Source organism: Notechis scutatus, chromosome 6 (assembly GCF_049901735.1).
Source record: "Notechis scutatus isolate UNSWTSFEM ecotype Mainland chromosome 6, rNotScu1.2, whole genome shotgun sequence".
Taxonomy (NCBI): Eukaryota; Metazoa; Chordata; class Lepidosauria; order Squamata; family Elapidae; genus Notechis; species Notechis scutatus.
The window spans coordinates 50,378,275-50,400,519 of record NC_142014.1 but is presented as its reverse complement, the minus strand read 5'-3'; the positions used below and the strand labels follow the sequence as shown (position 1 = coordinate 50,400,519).

General features: G+C 34.7%; 1 protein-coding gene across 1 annotated transcript in view; it reads right to left on the bottom strand.

Moving 5' to 3' along the window:
* Positions 1-22,245, bottom strand: part of UBN2 (ubinuclein 2) — a 64,023-nt gene that overhangs the window by 33,817 nt on the left and 7,961 nt on the right. The window contains exons 3-11 of the mRNA XM_026694673.2: positions 22,129-22,230; positions 20,620-20,757; positions 19,903-20,015; positions 18,859-19,357; positions 16,850-16,920; positions 16,343-16,472; positions 13,131-13,249; positions 11,529-11,642; positions 10,208-10,351 (exon numbers count right to left, since the gene is read on the bottom strand). Coding sequence (XP_026550458.2) covers positions 10,208-10,351; positions 11,529-11,642; positions 13,131-13,249; positions 16,343-16,472; positions 16,850-16,920; positions 18,859-19,357; positions 19,903-20,015; positions 20,620-20,757; positions 22,129-22,230 — 1,430 coding nt within the window. The remainder of the gene's footprint in view (positions 1-10,207; positions 10,352-11,528; positions 11,643-13,130; positions 13,250-16,342; positions 16,473-16,849; positions 16,921-18,858; positions 19,358-19,902; positions 20,016-20,619; positions 20,758-22,128; positions 22,231-22,245) is intronic.

The window sequence follows — 22,245 nt, the reverse complement described above, 5'->3', positions numbered from 1 at the left end:
TAAAGTTCCATAATCTGAGTTGACTATAAAAAGTCAGACTTGCGGAAATGTGTGTCACCTCACAAGTAAATATCTGAATTACTCCAGAGCCTCATCTTTCAAAAACTTTGTAAGCTATCTTCCAAATGTTTCAACAATTAAAAAGAGTTCTGAAGGTCAACAGTTAGTCTTCACACCCCAAAAGCCCCAGAAATACAACTTTCAGCTCTTTTGGACTAGGTGCAATTACGAATTTCATGGATAAAACTAGAGTGTGTCATTTTGATTTACCTAAACAGTTGCGAGAAAGATCAATGCTAATGGAAATGACTGACAGTCAACCTCTTTGGGTTGGTCCCATTTTGCAACATACTATCCCACAATAAATTATTATGTAGAATTTTTACTACTGTATATCACAGCTTTTTTATATCCTTTTTTTCCCCATGAATTTTTTATTTTTATATTTTAAAAAACATCTCTTGGTGAACAATATGGTTCCAGGTTTTTACATTTCAATAAAAACATGACTATAGTTACGTATTCATCTTTCGTATTCAATTTCATATTGTATTATTACTTATTCCATTTTCCTTTAAATATTCTCAAATATTCTTATATTCATTACACTTATTTTATCCAATTCCAATTCATATCATAACTTATTTCAGTTTTCCTTAAATATTCTATCTTGTTTTACAATATTATCTAAAATTCTTATTTCATTTCTATATTCATTACACATATTTACTTTTATCTGTCACATTTGCAATTTTATCATACTATTATTCCATTCATTGTTCAATAGGGTCCATTCTAATTCTAATAATCCAAAAGTTGTCCCCTTTAATTGTCAATTCGAGTTTGCCACCCCTTTGCCTTATACACTCCCTCAATTTATTCTCTTTAAATCCTTATAAAACTTTACCATAGTATAGTCATTTTTTAATTATCACATTCTACATTAATAACAATATCCTTACTAAATATCTCATATATGTATGTCTGTCTGTCTGTCTGTCTGTCTGTCTGTCAGATTCCGCATGGTATTCTTTTTCTTAATTACATTCTAAATCATCTATTTATTTCAAAAATATTACTCTATTCAATTAATTTTAGAAACTGATAATAGTCTTTCCATTACAATTCTCATAGTTCATTTTAACTTTATTCATCACTTTATTAAATATCAATTAATATACTTATAATAAATTCCCATTTCCATATCTATTTCAATTGAATCTATATCTGATTTAACAATAATCCTTAGAAAAAAAATCAGTTCCATTCTTTTCTATTTTTAAATCCATGTTCTTTTATATCACCACACATTACCTTGCAGAATCCTCTTTCCTGTTTTTCTTCTACCCATTGTCTTTCACCCTCCTGACTATATAATTTCTTTTCATTTTTGTTTGCTTTTTGCTTCTCATCATTTTCTGGTCATTTCTCTTAATTCTCCTTTTTTCCTTTATCATTTCTCTCCATTTCTTATTCCAGTTATTTATTTTATCCCTCTCCCTCTCTTGATTTTTCCTCTGTAATTCCCTCTTCTGCTGTTTCCTTTTCCTTTAATTTTCCAAACTATTTCCCCTTTAATTATCACATCAAACCTCAAGTTTTTAGCTTTTTTTTTTCCTGTTTTAATGTTCGTTGTTCCACTTGTTCTTTAAGGCTGGTTTCCTCTTTATTTAACTCCTCTCCCTCTGGTTCTCTTTGTTCTTCTTCAATCTGCATCGCCATTTCTAATTTTTGTAGTATAATACTGCACATTTCCATCTTTTCCTTCATATTTTGTCGTTCCATTTTTATTTCCACACTAATCCTCCCATTTTGTACACTTCTTCTTCTCCCCCTCTTTCTTTAGTATTTATGTCCAATCCAATTGTCCAGTAGTTTATTATAATTAGCATCTTTTATATTTAATTTCAACAGTCAGTGTCCATAAATCTTTGTTTCTAGGTTTCTTCTGTTAATTTCTTTTCCAACTTTTTCCCAAAGTCACGAAACAATCCCAGGGCAATTTCTTCACATATCTTTTTTTCCTTGTAATATTCTAGTATTTAATTTTTCAGGGTTTTTATTTTATTATAATGGAATTCCTTTTATTTCCTTTCAAATTCCACTTTTAAAAAGACCAAGTACTTTTCAAAGAGTCATTGAAATTTTCCCTTTACCATTAGGTGGCATTCTCAGTTCTGTTTCCACGTTCCACCCTTTCTTTTCACTTTTTCCTTTTTTTAAAGCTGATATTAATTTCACTAATTATTCCAATTATTAGCTATTATTTCTTTTTAACACATTCAATTCCAGCATTTAATTATGCCTATATAGTGCCAAAATACAAATAATTATCCAGTTAAATTTCCAAGTCTTTTATAATCCAATATTTTCCTCTGAATTTTCCACCTCCCAATTAATTCTTTTCAAAGTCCAAAGCCAATTTCAGAAGTTTCCAATTTTGTTCACTCTCTCTCTGGTCGTCACTTCTACAATCTTTCATAAAAACTTATTTGTTTCTTAATTCCGGGGTACCTTAATTTCCATGTATTTTACCAGGTTCACACACTGCTCACAGCTTCACCGCTCCAGAACAGTCTTAGTTTCACAGACTGCTTCCTGTCTTCATGGTGGCTGTTTTTAAACACCGCTACAACTTGTCTTCGGATGGGGTTTACCTTGCCAGGGAGGGGAGATGCGGCTCCCCTCGACCCTCCAGGTGGTCTCCGCTTTCTTCACCACCCCTCCAGGGTGGTTCTGGTCCCAATCAGGACCTTCCAACAAGCAAGCACAGAGTGAAACCACACACGATTGTGGATTCCACTCCGACACAACGGAAGCACAACCGGAAATTTCAGCTTTTTAAATATCCTGATAGCAATGGGCAAAAATTGGCTACAAACTCACAAACCAGATATCCACTGGGAACAAAGTCATTTTTTCTCTCTCAAAAGTTTTAATATCATTTGCAGAAAATATGCTCTTCCCGCTTCCCCCAAGATGGCATGATGAGTGCCTGGGGGATTTGTTTCTTCTGCCAATGAACAGCTGATTTTTTTTTGCTAAAATCAGTTCTTTGGCAGTCCTCCCTAGATCTGAATGGGAACACCTAGGAAAGCCCCTAGATGAATCTTGAATTACTGTAGACCCTCCTGGGAAGAAGAATCTTGAGGACTGCAATTTCCAGATTGATGGTGATTGGGTAATTGACTTACTAAATCTAATTGGAAAACGATTTGGACTTGGAATGGATTGACAACAGAGGTTTATAATTTGGGGGAATAAGACACAATTGTTGGGAAGTTTTCAACCAAAATCTTAAGGACAAGTTTTATTATTAAGAATCAGATGAAGGTATTTGATTCTGGAGAAATTAGAGATAATGACTGTAGTGACTGTAGGCTTTCTACGAGTTAAATACAACAACAGATTGCTAACAGAAAGTGTTAAAGTTTAACTTTGCTGTTGGTTCATCTGTTAACTACTTTGTCTCTTTATAGATGACAGGTCAAACTGGCTATATTATATATATATTTGTCGGTATTCAATTAGGGGGGATAATATATCTATGTGTTTTTGTCTTTTTTAATGCACTTTTTTCTTTTTTAATGTTTTTTCTATCTTTGATTTGTTTTTGTATTTTTTTTCCCTTTTTGAAGTTTGTATTTTACCTTAATTTTCTGAATAAAATAAAATTTATTTTTAAAAATTCTCTTCCCCTTCTTCTTCCAATCCTCTCTACATATAGAACCTCTTGTATAATAGAAAAATACAGTTTTTGTGGATTTTTGAGTAATAGAAATAAAGCACCTTCCCCTGCCCCAAGTACAATCAACATACTGTTTGAAAAGCCTATATCCCACCAATATCCCATATCTATTCAAGAGTCACCGTAGAATTAAAGATAACAACATGATGGACAGCTTTTGCCTACTAGGATCAATCAATGGTAAAAGAAGAAGCAGTCAGGCTTCTTCTGCAGGCTAGTACCAGCAGAAGAGCAGCCAGCCATGAAGGCCTTGAAAAATATATTCAAATTCCACAATGTATCTATACCTACAAAGATCAAAATCATGCAAGTCATGGTATTCCCTATGATGTTTTATGGAAGTGAACGTTGGACTTTAAAGAAGGAGGATATGAACAGTAATGATGCCTTTGAACTTTGGTATTGGAGAAGACTCTTGAGAATATTGTGGACAGTCAAGAAAATAAACTAATGGATTGCTGAACAAATCAATCCGTTGTTCTCACACAAAGCACAACTGACCAGGTTACCCTATAGGTAGTCCTCAATATATGAGAGTAATTGAGCCTGGAATTATAGTCATAAAGTGTCATGGATCCCCACTGGTCACCTCTCTGAACGTGAGTTCAGAGGACAGGGGTGAGTGAGTCAGCAGAAGAAAGCACAGAGCCAAATGTTGGTCAGAATCAGGGCTCGGAGAGTGCTAGCCTACTAGAGCAGCCTCAGCTGGGTTGATCAAACAAATGGCAGGCTGAGGTTGAGCTAGGGGAGCCACAGCTGCAGCAAGTTGGCCAGGAAGTTCCAGACAAGGACCAGGAGCAGCTGCTGCCCATTAGCAATGAGAAAGAGGTGGAGTCCACACTTCCTCCTGATCTAAGGACAGGTAGAGAAGAGAGGAGACAAGCACAACGCCAGTCAGCTAGATTACTTGTGAAGAGGCAATTTTCTCTTATGAAGGGCTGCATCAGCGTTGCCTAAATCCCACCCTGAGGTCTTGAGCGTTGCTGAAGCAATGTGCCCAGTTCCATGCCTTGTGTGCTTGTGCCATGTATCCTAACCTGTTTGAATTGCAGACTTCGTGTGTGTCTGTTGGACTGGGTTACCCTGTGATTCTTGTGCTGAGCTTAGAATCTGGACCTGCACAACAGGAGTGCTTTCTGAGGACCTGTTGGGGGCGGCGGTGTATAGAACTCTTGCTATACATGCATGTGTGTAGGGGAAGCAGGGCAGCACAAAAAGACCATAAAATCAGGTGGTTAATGGTGATCATTAAGTGGTCTGCAGTTGTTAAACAAGTCAATTTTCCCCATTGGAGTTATTTGCTGGAAATTGGGAACCACAAACTAGCAAAAATGCCAAAAATAATTGTCATGTGTCCATGGGACACCGCAAGCAACTGCAAATGCAAACTGACTGACAGTAGCCCAAAATGAGGTCATGTGACTATGGGAAAGATTGCAGCAATCAAGACTTTTGAAAACGGGTTTTTAAGTAGCTGAGGAAGCCCATCATTAACTTTGAATGGCTGCTAAGTGACTGCTATTAAGCAAAGACCACCTGTACATTGGACACCTAATAGGAAGATCCTTCTCGCTGGGAAACATGAAGGAAAGTGAAGAAGAGTAGCATGATTAATGGACTTAGTTATGGTGGTGATAAATGTACCACTGGGAGACTTGAAGGAATAAAGGCTAGAAAATCTATGTTATTGCTAGGAGTTGAAAATACTTGACAACATATAATCAATCAATCAGTGAAAGTGGCAAAAATAGCAACAGATAATAAATCAAAGGCACTGTATTTTCATCTCAGTTCTCCCCAACATGAAATCATGTGCTTCATGTTGGGGGGGTAGGGAAATACCTCTTTATTTCAAATAAGCTAACATTTCCAGGACATGATGATCCCCATTCTAGCTTACTGAAAAAGCTTGTTTGAGGGCTCAACCACCCTGCTGAGGTGCCAGAGGACTGCAGAAAAGCAAATGTTCTACCTATCATCAAAAGGAATTAAAGGACCCCAAAATCAGACCAATAAGTGTAACAGTGAAAACCAGTTTGGTGTAGTGGTTAAGGTATCATGCTAGAAACTGGAATAACATGTTATATTCCTGCCTTGGGCATAAAGGCAACTGAGTGACCTTGGGTCAATCACTCTCTCTCAACCATAGGATGGAGGCAACGATAATTTGCCAAGAAAAATGAAGGGACTTGTTCAGGCAATTGCCAAGAGTCAACACCAATTCAAAGGAGCGCGCAACACACATACACAAAGTATGCCCAGGAAGATCCTACACTTTCTAAATGAAGGAAATATTTGTAAAAAGTAATTGATGTTTCAAAACTAGGATCTTGAAAAGCTACAAAAAGTAGCTTAAATTGGATGAAATTTCAGAGGGTTTTTTTCCCATTCAAAAAGATCTTCAAAGACTGGTTGATTACAAACTGAATGCAAATTAATAATATGATATAAATGCAAAAAAATGAGGGGGGAATATAATTTTAAGATATTTCAAGAATATTTTAATTTACAAATTACAGAAAACAGTAGTTTTATTTTACTTTGTATAGGTGAAACCCAAGTATTGTTTCAGTTCTGAATGCTATTCTTTGAGAAGAGTTCCAACAAACCAGAAGTTGTGTAAAGAAATGCACACAACCCTGCCTCCAATTTATGTTTGGAGAAGACTGAACAGAGATAATGTCAAAAGGATACCAAGACCTAGTCTATATTCCAGAATATTTAATAGATTTAAGTTATAAAAAGATAAACTGCTATTAAATGTTTAAAAAAGTGATTGTGAGAGAAGGTAGAAATTGTAAAATGTCTATTAAGGATTAAGAAGAGATAGTAGCTCTAAGCTGCTGGACATATTCAGATAGAAGTTATAAAAACATTTATCAGGAATACTTTATTTGGATCCTTGTCTAAGCAGGATATGAAGCATGTACGGGCAGAGGGGGGATTGTATAGTACAAACACACCTGGAGCAATCACCCACTGATCCAAATGGCCATGTTCAACTATGTTTCTATTATCCTAATAATAGCTAGTTATATATTTTTGTAAACTCACTAAAAAGAAAGATCTCAAACCTTAGAACACTCTCATATGTAAGCTGCTCATTCTTATCCACCTACCTCCAAGCCTTTTATATTTTCTTACCTTGACTAAAGTTTTGTGACTTGTATTTATCTTTTCAGTCTAATCTCTTTAAGGCTAAAAACAAGTTTCAGTATTCATAAAGAGCCAAATATATAATTCCACACTAAATATATATTAATAGTTGATTAAAGATTGTGTTATTGTAACCTAATCACTCTTGAATAAAACTTTTGGCCAGCGATTATACAACTGATCAATCAATTTTTTAAATTCAGTATTTGTAATTTCTAAATCCTCAAAAGGGTTGTTAAGATTACATGTGTATAAACTAGAACCACATTTGTCCCAATCAAGCTACAAACAATTGAAACAAGGCAGTAAGAAAGATTAGTAATTAATAGACTGAATTATATGTATTTGGGTTGACTTTCCTGAAGTAGTCAAGAAAACAAAGCAAATAGAAGCTATGACGTTTCATAAATTGATCATTATTTATAATATTACACCAAGATGACATTTTCAATTTAAACCACTTTAAATGTGTTCACATATTCATATTGCTAGTATGCTGGCATTAGACTGTCTTGTTATAAATAAAAGAACTAATCAAAATAATTATTTGGGCTACAGAGTCCCTTGCACTTAATATTTTTTGTATTCTAACATGCCAGTCCTTATCATAGACTTCATGAACATAAATAACAGCAATCTGCTCTTCTTGCATAGACTGACACTTCCCATGCACTGAAGGGAAATAAAAGGGTAGTTAATTATTCCTGCGATTCTTGTGATTCTAAATAATAATGCACATTAAAATAGTTGAGTAAAATTAAAGTTGCTTCAAGTTACTTAAGTTTTTTAACAGATTTTGCAAGTTCCCAGTTGTTCCTGCATCAGTATTGCTCTCTACCTTTTAACAACCACTTTCTACCCTGTGCTATAATCTTTAGAATTCATTTTTTTAAAAACTGAAGCCTTGTTCAGGCATTACTGAAATAAATGATTCTCTTAATTTTGCTCTAGTGACATTGGCTTTCTTGCAGGCATTTAGGATCAATTCAAATGTCTGCAGAAGTATTATTTTAGTTCCCAATGTAAGATTCTGGCTAACAAGGAAATCAATACTTAATACTGCTATGCACATAGGTTTCCTTCCTACAAAAAGCCAATACAGAGTAAGTGATATTAAAGACAGGGCTTATCAAGTACACTCACATATTATATTATCCATTTCAGCAACATTTGAATCAAACTATTCAGCTTTTTTCTACCATTCCTAGAAGAGGAGGTATAAAAGAACAGGTACTCTTTTGCCTATTTTCTTAAAAAAAAAAAAAAAGCTGTTCCTGTTGTCGGGCAATGAATGAACTATCTTAACCTTATCAGGCCACATTGTTTCTGGAGAAGGAAGCTTTTTGGTTTTCAATCTTCCAAATGAGCAGCTCTGTTAGTCCATAAAAAGCCATTCGGGCATAAATACTTTAGACCTTGCTACATTTGGGCAATAGTATATACTACAAACAGAATAGTATGACCAAAGACAGTCTCTAACTTTGTTGTTATTTTAATAGTAGTTTTCCACCCCAAATTCTAAATTTAGTTCTTTAGGTCTATTTTTAATGCAACATTATGTTACACACTGAAATAATAGTTGTCCTTGCACTGATTACCACAATAAAGATTTTTAAAATACAATTTTATCCGAGTCTGAGACTACCATAAATTCTCCATTACTCTGGCTGGTTAAGTTAGGTAGAACATCATTTAGTGTTTCAAAGCAACTGTGCATATTTCACCATACTGCAAATCAGTTAAAATAATCTTCTTGTCTACACCAAATTTCTTATTTATACCAAAAATAAGCTGCTATGAATTAAATAATTAAATGGATAAGTTTAAACTATTATTAAAGTTTAAAATGGCAAACCCCAATAATCTTAATTCTTAATTCTAGCAATATAGTAGCTTCCATAAGATTCATTAGGAGACAGAGAACATAGAGATTGCTAAGCTAGAAAAAGAATGCACTCTAACAATCTGTCCCGGATCAGAGATCCTATGAAATCATTATGCTGGAATGCTTATGGTGAAAAACAATATCTCCAACTTCACCATATTAGATGGCTTCAGCCTAATCTTCAACCTCCCATTTTTATGGAACGTCATGGAGAAGTTTATGGGAATCCTGGCAAAGAATCCTGGGTGAAATTAATTAGCTGAGTCATTTTCAGATAGGACTTAAATCCAGGTATGGGACATAAACAGCAATAGGCTGCTCTTGTGTATTGGACAGCAAGAGTGTAACTGTATTCTGTTAGACCTTAGCTGGTTTTGACACTGATCACGTTAGTGTCTTGGACCACCTATGGCTGGTTGGAGGCACTGTATTACAGGGGTTCATCTCATTCCCAATGTTGATGTTGACAGCATTAGAGCAGAGTGACTGTCCAGCAGTCATAGCTGGGGAGGACCAGGGCTACAATTATGGAGTTTCTCTTCAATTCATGGTTATACTTGGATCCATAGATGAAGACATAACCCTGAATGCCTTGTAAATTTTTGAAGTATGAAACTCTGACAACAGTCATCTTTATCTTAATTATCTCCAGACAGAATTAATAAAATGAGCTTTACAAGGCATTGCCCTTGAAGACTAAATGGAGTCCCAACACATTCACTGGGACATTTGATCTTGTCCAAGTGTTGTGTAGCTTTCAGGCACCAAAAAGTTTCTGCTCATGTTTTAAAAATACAACTTTCTTACACATCCTACATTGTGAATAGCTGTATAAATCCAGATTTATTTGCATTTGATGGGTAAATCAGATTCAACTCAGTGTTGAATCATGTCTTAAAAACATGTCTTAAAAATATGTAGGCCCACCATAAACAGGGTTATGTTTTACTACAATTAAATGATAACAAACTAATCAACAAGATATTCCCTGGACTTCTCCCCCGCCCCTTGCAATATAAAAAAATATCATTATTTATTTAGTGGCCATGTACACTTTAGATTTTCCAGAAAGCAATGCCTTACATTTATTTTGTAGGTTTAAGCACTATGGGGTGCAATTAGCAAGTTCCATTTGCTGATGGATGGATCATCTTTGCACTTTCCCAGCAATGTAACATTACCAGATTAAAAAGAAAAGAGAATAAATAGGAGCACCACAGGCATCAAGATATTACTCTAAGGCCTACAAACACTAATTTGGAAACTCTAGGACTAATTAATGATTTCATATACACTATTTCAGAAAATGTGTTATAACCAGTATCTAAAAATAGCATATGCTTGAATTCTGACAAAATTTAATTCATCATGTATCATAAAAACTGAATAAGAATATTTGTCTTAAATAGATATCATACCTAACTTGCATCCAACCTTTTGGCCAAAGAGGCTTCACCTCTGTTTCCATAAATGTCTTGAGGTAATCTTCTGCAGATTGACTTTTATTTGGCTCTAGCTCATAACAATCCAGCTTTATCTTGACAAGGTTACACAGCAAAGTCCTGTTGAAATAAACTTGGCTGTCTTCAATACATCAAGCATCACTTGTCAAAGTTATTCATTTACCTTTCACATTTTCTCTAAAAATAGGATTATTCAAAAATAACTTTTAGTTAACCATAGTATTCTGCATGATATAATACAACTGGTTTTTCAGTTTCTTGTACTCTGGCTTATCTTTTCTACAACTTAAAATAGGCATTTCCATTTCTTGGATGTTTCTTACCCAAGAACACTGCAACCAGTAAATACTAATTTCCCACAACTGAGAATTTGTTACTTGAAACTGTAAGAGCAATTTAAACATAGAATTGGGTTTAAGAAATGAAGATAAGCAAATCTGCACTGGAGAAAAATTCCTTATGTGTCTAATCACACTTGATCAAATCAAGTATTCCATTCCATTCCATTCCATTCCAATACAGAGTTGAAGAGGGAAGATGAAAATTTTCTACAACTTAAAACAGGCATTTCCATTTCTTGGATGTTTCTTACCCAAGAACACTGCAACCAGTAAATACTAATTTCCCACAACAGAGAATTTGTTACTTGAAACTGTAAGAGCAATTTAAACATAGAATTGGGTTTAAGAAATGAAGATAAGCAAATCTGCACTGGAGAAAAATTCTTCCTTCTCATACCCATAAAGCTGGTGGAAAATGTAAAGCAAATACCACTGCACATTTCAGATTTCTAGCCTATAAGCAAAATTATTTCCATTTCTTTGACACTCCTTTTAGCTTCTCTTCTGATAATCACCCACATAGGAGCCAAGACAAATCAAATACTGAGGACAGACCTTTACATAATCCAAATAAAGTAAAGATTCTGGGACAAGAATGCCAATATTGCCAAGTGTGCAAAGTCTTACACAGTGAAAGGTATGGGAAATTACAGAGTGAATATTAGATAGCACTTAGGAACAAGTAAATTAGTAAGAAAGATGAGCTTCACATTAATCAAGATCAAAAGTCTTATTTCTGTTACTTCTCCATGAAGTTCATTTCCACTCCAGAACTGCATGCGTTAGCTATTATAGATTTACATTTGTGCTCCATCTCAGGAAAAAAGGTCCAAGAAATATATTTTTTCCTGACAGATCTGAAATAAGTTTTATTACACTGTGCTATAATAACTTAGAATACCACTAGTGGAGTATCAAACAACATAGTATCACACCTCACTGTCTCATCCCAGTGGAATTTTTTTCTTGGACCTGCAATCCTCTTTCCTGGTTTCTCGTCATCCTCCTCTTCTGAACCATTCTTGTCTCGCTCATCTTCTGCTTGCATTCTGGAGCAAAAGAGTAAGCACAGTATTGTAAAGAGTAGAAACAGAGGTAAGCTTGTTTCCTCATCATTACATTGCCAGAGAGACTGAGATATCTGCTGGTTGCTTATTTGCAATTGGCTGGCAGGAACGATCAGGTCTCTATGTGAAGATCCAATTAAACTGATGTATTGCTTATCCTGTCTTTGAACAGGAATCTATTCAAAGGGTTAACACCTGTTTAGTGTTAGAAAAGGGTCAATGGTATTCAAGGGTGGTTGGATTTAGTTCACTTGTGGCCACATAGGGACTGAGCCCTCTTTTACTCCATCCTCAGGTTCTGTCACTCTTTTTCTTGTAGCAGTTGATGTTTTGGACCAAAATTGGTATTTGCAGTCAATTAACTTAAAAGTCACTGAATGTCTACACATTTTTTGGATACTGAAATGAGCCAAATTCCATTTAGTTCATTACAAGAATTGTCAAAAACTACCAATATGAAAGACCTTCATGAGACAAGAAGAATTGGTTGTATGACTGCATAGAAAGTAACTGAAGAATTCAGCTGTTGAAAAACAATTTGGTGTTATCACACATTTACAAAACTATTTAATAAGTGGTACAAGATTTGCCAGAAGTTCGTCTACCTATTAAGTTTCATAAAAAAGAAAAACAATTACTATTTATCAGCTAATATGTATGTCAATATAAACCAGGATGTACCACCTTTTCCAAGTAACAAAATAGCTGTTAAATCAAGTTTCTTAGTCAGAAATGCTATCAGATTCCTTCTGATATGCTATCAAATTATGCTATCAGATTCCTTCTGATATGTTGCAACCACAGATTAATAAGTGTTTACTCCTACAGTGAAAAGAACATAAATAAAACTTGAAAATTTAAAAATGGAGGGCAATTTTAATGGAATGGTCCTTGAAGAATTTCAAATGGATCCAGCAATTAGCTCTAGGACTAAATAAAATAGTGATCACTAATAGCATCTCCTTTCCTACATGCAAGACCCCACTTAAGTTGCAACATCACTGTTGCAACTTCAGGCTACAGCTTTTCTAACAGAAATTAAACAACTTTTAACCCCACTTGTGCTGAAGATTTTCAATTACAACTCCAGTACTAACTGGACATGCAGGGCATATTGGGAGAAAAAACCAAAACAATAAATCTAAAATCTAAAATCTAGATATCTAGGTAAATAGAACCTATTATAAGCAATAGGAGCAGCTTCCAAAAAAAGGCCAAATGAATACATGTACAGATATTCAGTATCTTTTTTACGGCAAGAGATGTATGCATCTCATAAATGCTGCACTATAATTCCAGAATTAATGTACTGCAAAAAAGCAAAATTTATATATAATATACGCAGAAAATAGCAATCATAAACATAATTTCCTCACATCTAGAACTTCATATTTTCTAATAAAATAGGACAGTTTCCCTTTCATCTCCCCCCACATTGGCCAATGAGCGCTATTTGGTTTGCCTACATACTTGGCATTCTTGGCTTGACTATGTGCCTGGCAATCTTCCTGGTATTTGAATAGTTGTTCAGGCATGACACAGCTGATAGCCAACTTCAATTTTTGCAATGGTTCCTTCAAGCGATCATCCTGAGAAGATACTACCATTAAAACAGTGATACAAACAATGTAATACATTCACACACTGCATCTCTGAAGCTATTTAGCCTTTTCTCCCTGAAGAACGTTTCAATGTTTTTCATTTTCTGAATTAGCTTGCCTCTAAAACAACTGATTTTTTAAAAATTAGCATGGCTCTAAAACAATTGATTATTTTTTTTAAAAAAATTCAACAATAAAAACATTATTAGTTGTTAAAAAGAAAAAGGAAAATAAAGTTAGCAGTACAAAAACCCTCTCAAGAGATAAGCAAAACAAATTAAATTAAACTTAAGTGATGTAAGGGGCTGTGCCTACATTGCCATTTTCAAAACATTTATTTATTGATTTACCGTATATACTTGAGTATAAGCCGAGTTTTTCAGCACATTTTTTGTGCTGAAAAAAAAACCCTCGGCTTATACTCGAGTGAGATTCCCTCTGAAAAAAAAATGGTGTGGAGCTCCAGAGCTGGGCAGTCGCTTCCCTGCTTCCGTGTTTCCTTTGCAACTTTTAAGCATGGGGGTAATCGGAAGCAGAAAAGTTCTTGCATGAGGATATGTTTTTTTTTTTTAACTGTTTTTAGGGGGAAAGACCCACCGCCATGTGAGAATGCTCAGACACGAAATCTATCCGCCCGAAAATAAGTGTGTGTGTGTGTGGGGGGGATTTTTAACAGAGGGAAGATGTAGGGAGAAGGCAAAAGCGACGGAAGATCCTTCAGGGAAACTGAGGGGGAGACTCACCCTTGGTCCAGATGAGCCCCTTCCCGCCCCTAAGGAAGCAGAGGCAGTCAGCAAGGGCAGGCAAGCCCCACTTCACGGACTCCATCCGTCCTCGCTCCCACCCACCCACCCACCCACCCAAAGCCACGAAGTCCCCAATCGCGCAGCCCAGAATCGCCCTCCCTCAGGGGGCAGCAAGGGCGCCCGGTGTTTCCCAAGACAAGAAGCTCTTTCAGCTGCTTTCAGTCCGCTCGGGAGGAGGGGAGGAGGTGGTGGCGGTGGCTCGCGTTGTTTTCTGAGCTCTAGGCTCTAGGCTCGCGGGCTCAGAAAACAACACGAGCCGAGGTCGCTTCGGCTCCGCTCAGCTTCGTTTCCTCCTCCTCCTCCCGAGCAGACTGAAAGCGAGAGAGAGATCATAAGAACGGCTCTTGCTTTTTCTTGCAAGGGAAGAGTGATTCCTGCCTCCCACTGTCATCATCATCTTCTTTGGGTTAGTGAATCAATTAAACCTTTCATGATAGTGAGATCGTTTCCCAAATTTCCCTTAAATCAGGGAAGAAATCACAAAAAAACCTTTGGACTGAGAATAAGCCTGTTCCTACGATGCCATTTTTGTTCACTGCAGTGTGAAAAGTGTGAAAAAACACACTTCTTTTCTTCATCTTCTTGTTCCCTATTTACTGGTCTCTTTCAAAGAGGAAATTGTGAACATCAAACTTATTCTCAACTGTCCTAGTGAAAGTTTTTATTGGTATCTATTTTTATTTTTGAAATTTACCAGTAGCTGCTGCATTTCCCACCCTAGGCTTATACTCGAGTCAATAAGTTTTCCCAGTTTTTGTAGTAAAATTAGGTGCCTCGGCTTATATTGGGGTCGACTTATACTTAGTATATACGGTATTTGAAATATGTATAATTTAATCACTTAGAAAGGATTACAATCTGTATCTATAAAATAGAATAAAAACCACAGTAATGCAATTTTATGGCAGCAAGTCAATTAAAAGATAAACATGCCTGTCAGGGTACTAAATCTAGAATTCAAGATCAAAGATTCTGACCATGACAATGACGCAAATAACAAACAACTTAATATAGCCAGTATGGTCCTGCATTCAATATAAAAGAGTTGTTTTTCATTATTTATCTTCTATAGCCAAGCTGGGATTAACTGTATTGCAAAAAACAGAACCCAAGAACATACACAGAAATCTGAACATTTAAAAATGCAGAGTGGTACCTAGAATTTATCTGATATATTTTGCTTTTTAGAATCTCTTGGTTTCCTCCAACTTCCTTTGGATTTGGAGTATGAAATGCAAAGACATTGCCTCCTGGCAAATGCTTTATCCATTCATAAAACAGACAACTGCTAATTAAGAAGCGGTGCCACTCGACTCCCAATTTGTTATAGTGAGAGAGAAAGGCTCTAATAAAGGGGGTGGGATTTTAGGTAAGCAAACCCAGAGAAGTGGGAAATAATTCAATGGTCAGACTATAATGGAAGTGATCTTGGAATGCGAAAAAAAATAGCATTTTTTTTTTTTTCTGTCTGTCTGTCTGTCTACCATTTATCCATCCATCCATCCATCCAAATTCACCCAGCAATGTTCCTACCTCTTCTGGATCTTTATAAGGTAAAAAGGAAATTATTTTTTCCCCCCCCCTATCCCTTGAAATAGATAAATAAGGTAATTTTGAAATTCATGGACCAATTTTCCAGACCATCAGATACATTAAATGAAAATTTAAAAGACTTATTTTCTTGATAGCACTTTAAAAAAAAGTGTCCCTCAATTAAAACATACACTTAGATCTAGCATAAAAACAAGTCACAAAAAATCTAAAAAGTATCATGGACTTGTTTAATTATGACCAAATTGCATTATGATTGGATTTTAATTTATTCACAATTGAGTCATCTTTTTTTAAAGTCAACCTTTTTAAAAGTACCACAACAGTTCTCAGATATTTTTTAAAATTAATAGTTAAAAATCAGCAATAGTTGAAAAAAGTTAGGTACTTCTGGAAAGTCTGTCCAAAGGACTGCAATTTCTAAGTAATGGGGATTCAATTGTGTGAGAGAGCCCGGAACTAGAAATTTAACCCACAAATTAATACAAAAATAAAAGTAGTTCAAAATAGAACAATAATCATCAAAGCAATTATGTGATCTAGTTTACAGCACACTAGGAAAGTAAGTTGTCTATTTAAAAAACAATGGAATACAAACCTTTTATAACCACACACACATACAAACACCCTTGACATGCAAGTAATGCTTCATTCTATAGGGAATCAATTCTGACCCATCTATGATGTGTCTTGATTAAAATGTATCTCAGTTGGGTAGCTTTACCTGGACATTGAAATGCAATTTCTTCAAACGTTTTATCAATGTGTCCTTATTGCATGGTACAAAAGCTTCAATATGAGAATACACTCCACTTCGGAAAGTAGGATTCAATTCCTGTAACTGCATCTCAATACTGTTGAACAGAAAACAAATTCACAGCTAATAAGGAACACATGGACAAGACTTGTACCTTATTGCTTATTCTCAAGCAAGTTTACATTTTCTCTATGTAAAAAATCTGATTGTTTTAAGGGACACTGCTTTATTTGCTACTCTTTTTAAAGGATTATATGATTAATGTCAACACCATAAACATGGCTAAACAAGTGTAGGAATGTTATATAATTATGAATAAAAAAATACAAAACCTAAATGGGACAAGTATACTCTTCAACAAATAAATAATCTAATTATTTTTATGAACTACTTTAGAAATCTACTCTACTTTAGAAATCAACACATTTATTCTACTAAACTAAGTATTTTCTGAAAAACAAAATGGGCACTTACTCGAGCAAGATATTATTCATGTCCTGTGTAAAGAATTTCTTTCTGCCTTCTTCATCAAAGAGCTTGGCAGCCTAGAGACAACAATAAAAATGCACTTCAGCCCAGAATTTTAATAATTTAACTGCTAACAAGTTGCACTCTATTTTCACAATCTTAGAAAAAATATTTCAGTTTCTACCAAGTATTTATTCTAGAATACTATAGGTACTTTTTGTCTTTCCTCACTATTTATAATACTGGGAGATAAAATTATTGTCAGGGTTCCAGCAGTTACTCCAATTAAATCATGAGCATTTTGTATTAAAACATTTTGTATACACCTTTTATAGTTGACAATTAATATATTTAAGCATTAATAATTGTAATAATAACAATTAGATTCATTTAAATATATTGGCATATTATACAAAATTTTAGTATCTTTCTAGTTCTATTTTATTTTGAAAACTTAAACTTTCCAATTGTGTTTGAATATACAATTAAAATTAGATTAGCTAATACATAAGCATTAAGGTTTCCACAAAGAACAATTAGGAGACTAAACATATTTATTTTTTTATTTTATTTATTTTGATTTGTCAATCGCTGACAAGATAATAGGTATAAGTATATACATAGTTATGAATACATGAAATGGGTACCTATAAGAAAAATAAAAGAAACAATAGGACAGGGACGGTAGGCACGTTGGTGCGCTTATGCACGCCCCCTACAGACCTCTTAGGAAAGGGGTGAGGTCAATAGTAGACAGCCTAAGGTTAAAGTTTTTGGGGTTTGGGGAAGAAACCACAGAGTCAGGTAGAGTATTCCAGACATTGACCACTCTGTTGCTGAGGTCTATTTCCTGCAATCAAGTTGCGATTAACCTTGAGTTTGTATCTATTGTTTGCTCTTGTATTGTTATGGTTGAAGCTGAAGTATTGAGAGGCAGGACATTGCAATGTATGATTTTATATACTATACTTAGATCGGACCGAAGGCGGTGTAGTTCTAGGTTTTCTAGGTTAAGAATTTCAAGTCTGGTGGCATAAGGTATTCTGCAACAAGCAGAGGAGTGGAGAACTCTTCTTGTGAAATATTTCTGGACTTTCTCAACTGTGTTAATATCAGATATGTAATATGGGTTCCAGACTGATGAGCTGTATTCGAGTATTGGTCTAGCAAATGTTTTGTATGCTCTAGTTAGTAGTGTGATATTACCAGAGAAAAAGCTACGTAGGATTAGGTTAACAACTCTTAATGCCTTTTTGGCTATGTAGTTACAGTGGGCTCTAGCACTTAGATCGTTAGAAATGAGTATTCCAAGGTCCTTTACAGAGCTTGGATCACCAACAAGGCCTTGACTATTCAGCTTGTATTTTATTTTCTGATTTTTTTTGCCAATATATAAGACAGAGCATTTATTTGTTGAGATTTGAAGTTACAGAAGAACTTCCTGCACATTCACATTCAACAAGATGTTTTCTAAAACCTAAATCTCATTTGATAGATGAAATATAAATATCATACAGTATATCTTTTAAAATCTCAGGCTATGTTGACATGAATATTTATGGTTCAGGATAGGTTAATGTGTATTTAAAAATCAATCACAACAGAATGAGATTAACACCTAACAAAATGAAATGTTATATCCTTCAAAGAAATTTTAATTAAACAGGAAAATACAGATCACATAACTAGCTTCTATGAAATGAAAATGTATGTTTATTGAAATGTTGGCCTTACAAAAACAGATGGATTAGGTTAACCTGTATCTTTGATAGCATGTATACTGATACAGATCATACAGATCAGCAATGAATGCTATTAGGGACTGTAATGTGCTGTCTCCCAAAGCAAATAAGAATTATCAGACCTACCAGAAATCCAATATTTGAATATTCATTTCAGTTTGTATGTACTCAATATATCCTGAAGTTTGCAAAGTATTGTGATTGCAAAGATTGCCTTAAATACATGAATTCTAATAGTTTTTTTAAAAAGCCTAGTAAAAAGAAATGACTTACAATTCTAAGGTCTTCAATACGCTTTTCTAGATGTCCTGGCAGACCTTGTGGGAGAGCAGGCACTTGTTTCAGGGTCAGGACCTCAGCAGTATGGGGGGGCTGAGTGACACTTCCATTTTCTCCTAAAGGCTCAGATACTGGGCTTCCATCAGAGGTACCATCAAGCAACCTATCAAAATCAATGTCTCCCAGCATCTCCAGGGCACTTTCAGCTTCCTGCAGGAGCTCACGTTCATTAGCGCTGCCAAAAATAGAAAGGACTGGATCTGTAATGCTGAGATTCAAGTCAGACACATCATTACCACCAATGGCAGGAGCAATAGGAAGTTTACTGGGTGTAGAACAGGTAGTTGCTACTGTGGGATTCAGGTTAACCTCCTCTTTTTTAAGGGCTTCTTTCTCTTTCTGAAATTTTCGGATCATAGCAGCCAATGAAAAAGAATCCTTGTATAATTTTTTCTTCTTCTTTTCAGATTTGTGTGAATTTAATGCTATTACCCTGCAAATAAAACAATAAAGTAACTGAATGGAATTAATGTTGAACTTGGATCTCAATTAAAAATGTAAAAACTTTGTATTAGTTAATACTGAAATATTGCAAATTACAAAGATTAAACTAAATCAATTAATAGTAAACAATGTAAAATAGTGAAAGAAATACAATATAATTTCATGTTAAATTATTTCAGAACATTGGTTGTAACTAACTTTCAATTACAATCCAAGCTGTAATCCAAGAACTCACGAGTCTGGAAAACTGCAAAATAATTTGTGAACATTTCTTTCTCATAATAAACTGATTCAAATAGTAGTATCATACTTGTATATGTTTTGGGACAGCAATGTAAGAAACTCTGATCGTTTTAGTGACAGTATTTTAAAAAAACATGTCAAGAAAAATATACTGACCCTCACTTGATCTACATTTATTCTACTGAATTAAATAACCCACAATGAAAATAATATTGCAAATACTATTGCAAATAGCATTTTTACCAGTTTAACAAAATCTATTATGTGAGAAGAAAGTACTAGCAAACTTACCCCAACTGCTTAGTAACTTTAATTTTCCGAGGCTTTTTCTCCTTCTCTGACTCTTCCTCTTTTCGCTTTCGTTTCTTCATGCTGCGGTCGTCACCATCTTTTAGTTTACCTAACTAAAAATTTAGGGAGGAAAAGGGGGAGAGGAAGCATACAACAGCTTAAATACAGGTAATCCTCGATTTATATCAGTTCATCTAGTGACCATTCAAAATTACACAGCACTAAAAATTACTTATGACCGCTTTTTTCCGTTACGACCTTTCCAGCATCCCCAATGGTCATGTGGTCAAAATTCAGATGCCACTAGTTGGCCACTAGTTCATACTTATGACCATTGCTGTATCCCAAGATCATGTGATCACCTTTTGTGACCTTCTGACATGCAAAGTCAATGGAGAAACCAGATTCACTTATCAACTTATCAAATGCAGTGGTTCACTTAACAACTGAGGCAAGAAAGGTCAGAAATGGGGCAAAATTCACTTAACAAATGTTTCTCTTAACATAAATTTTGGACTCAATTGTGGTTGTAAGCCGATTGTAAGTAGCTAAGGGTCACATTGACTCTTGGCAAATAAATGTACTGAATAAATAAAAGCAAAATTTTGATATTAAAAAAATTAATAGCACCTACAACTGAAAAGGTATCATTTGGATTCCTCCACTGAGCAGAGGGTTGAATTTGAAAACCTAAAGTACACCCCTGAGTCTATTCACCTTAGATGGTTTATGCTTTCTGCTTCCTGTAAAATCCTCCTCTTCAGAATCAGATGCTTGGCGGAATTGCAGAATTCCAGTATTAATGTAGAAGCCTCCATATATAGTAGTCAGGGATGCAGGAACTAATTCATCATACTACAAAGAATATAAAAGATTTAAAAATTAGATTACTAATATGTATTCAATAAAACAATGTAGTTGTTTTATTGCAATTAAACAAAAGGCTAGTATGAATATGTCAGAACTCTGATTAGTGTAAAAACATGAAGCATATACTACTGCAATGATTTTCTAATTCAGTGCTGTATCAACCCTCAAAATACAATAATATCAAAGTGTGTAAAGATTTACAACATAGAAAAATATATGGTATATCTTTTTTTGTTTTTTATATTTTATAAATTAATCTAAACAGCATTTAGGAGGCTTTCAGTGCTGACATTAACTAATGCTAAAATTGGTATCTGAAAATATTGTTTCAAAAATGAAATTTCAAGAATAATTCTTAAATGATATTGAAATTTATTCCTAATGCCTACCATTTACTGATTAATACTAGGACGTGGACAAATATAATCACATTAGCTTTGTAACATAATTTAAATATATGCAATTTTGTCCTTATTTTTGTCCTTTTTAGGTAAGTTTTGAGATGTAGCAAAAGTATGTTTGTGTATGTGGGTGTGGGGGTATCTCACTGGTATTATAAAGATGAACATCTAGTAGTATGAAGTGTACTATGCTACAGAGAACATAATCTTGCTGATTGTAGTATAAGACATCTGTCTTTGGCTAATCAAATAAGTTGTTTTATAGTTTAACATCTTTTAATGCTGCTTCCCCAACAAATTTAAGAGTTATCTGAATTATAAATTATAAAATATACTCCTTTTTTCACTGTTTAATACTAGATGAAGTACAAAAATCACATCAACTAAAATATTAAAACACAATTGTTGTTAGTCAATCAATCATGCACTGAAATTAAAAGTATTTACAAAGCAAATGCAGCATTTCCTGATTCTACTCCCAGACTATTCCACCATCCTATACCTAATGCTGGGTCCAAATGTAAATAGTGCAATGTCTTAAATTACACAGCTTTAAATAATCATCCAAAAATACTTGATGTAGTCCTATCTCTAAGCTGAAAAAAGAAAGCCTAATGTCTGAATGAAATCACCTCAGAATATCAGATATACAGTGGTACCTTGGTACTCAATTGCTTTGAAACTCATAGAATTTGGGACTCAATGCATTTGGAACCTAACATTTTGTCCCAGTACCCATCGTTTGTTTGGTACTCAATGCACAAGCTAGACTTGTCAGTGTCAGCTGTCTGGTGACTCACTACATTATTCCTTTATAGGAAAAGTATGTTTGGTATGCATCATTTTTGGTACTCATTGCGCCTCCCAGAACCAATTAATGACTACTGAGATACCACTGTACATTTTAATTTTAGCTCTCAGAGGTAGATACAATATGTGCATAAGATTTACTTACAGCTTCTGAATTATCAATGAAAGGATCATTTACATCATAACCAGAACCCATATCTATCAGATCTTGAGCTCGGTCCTTCCGATGTTTGTGGATCTTTCCACCCTACGAAATAAGATT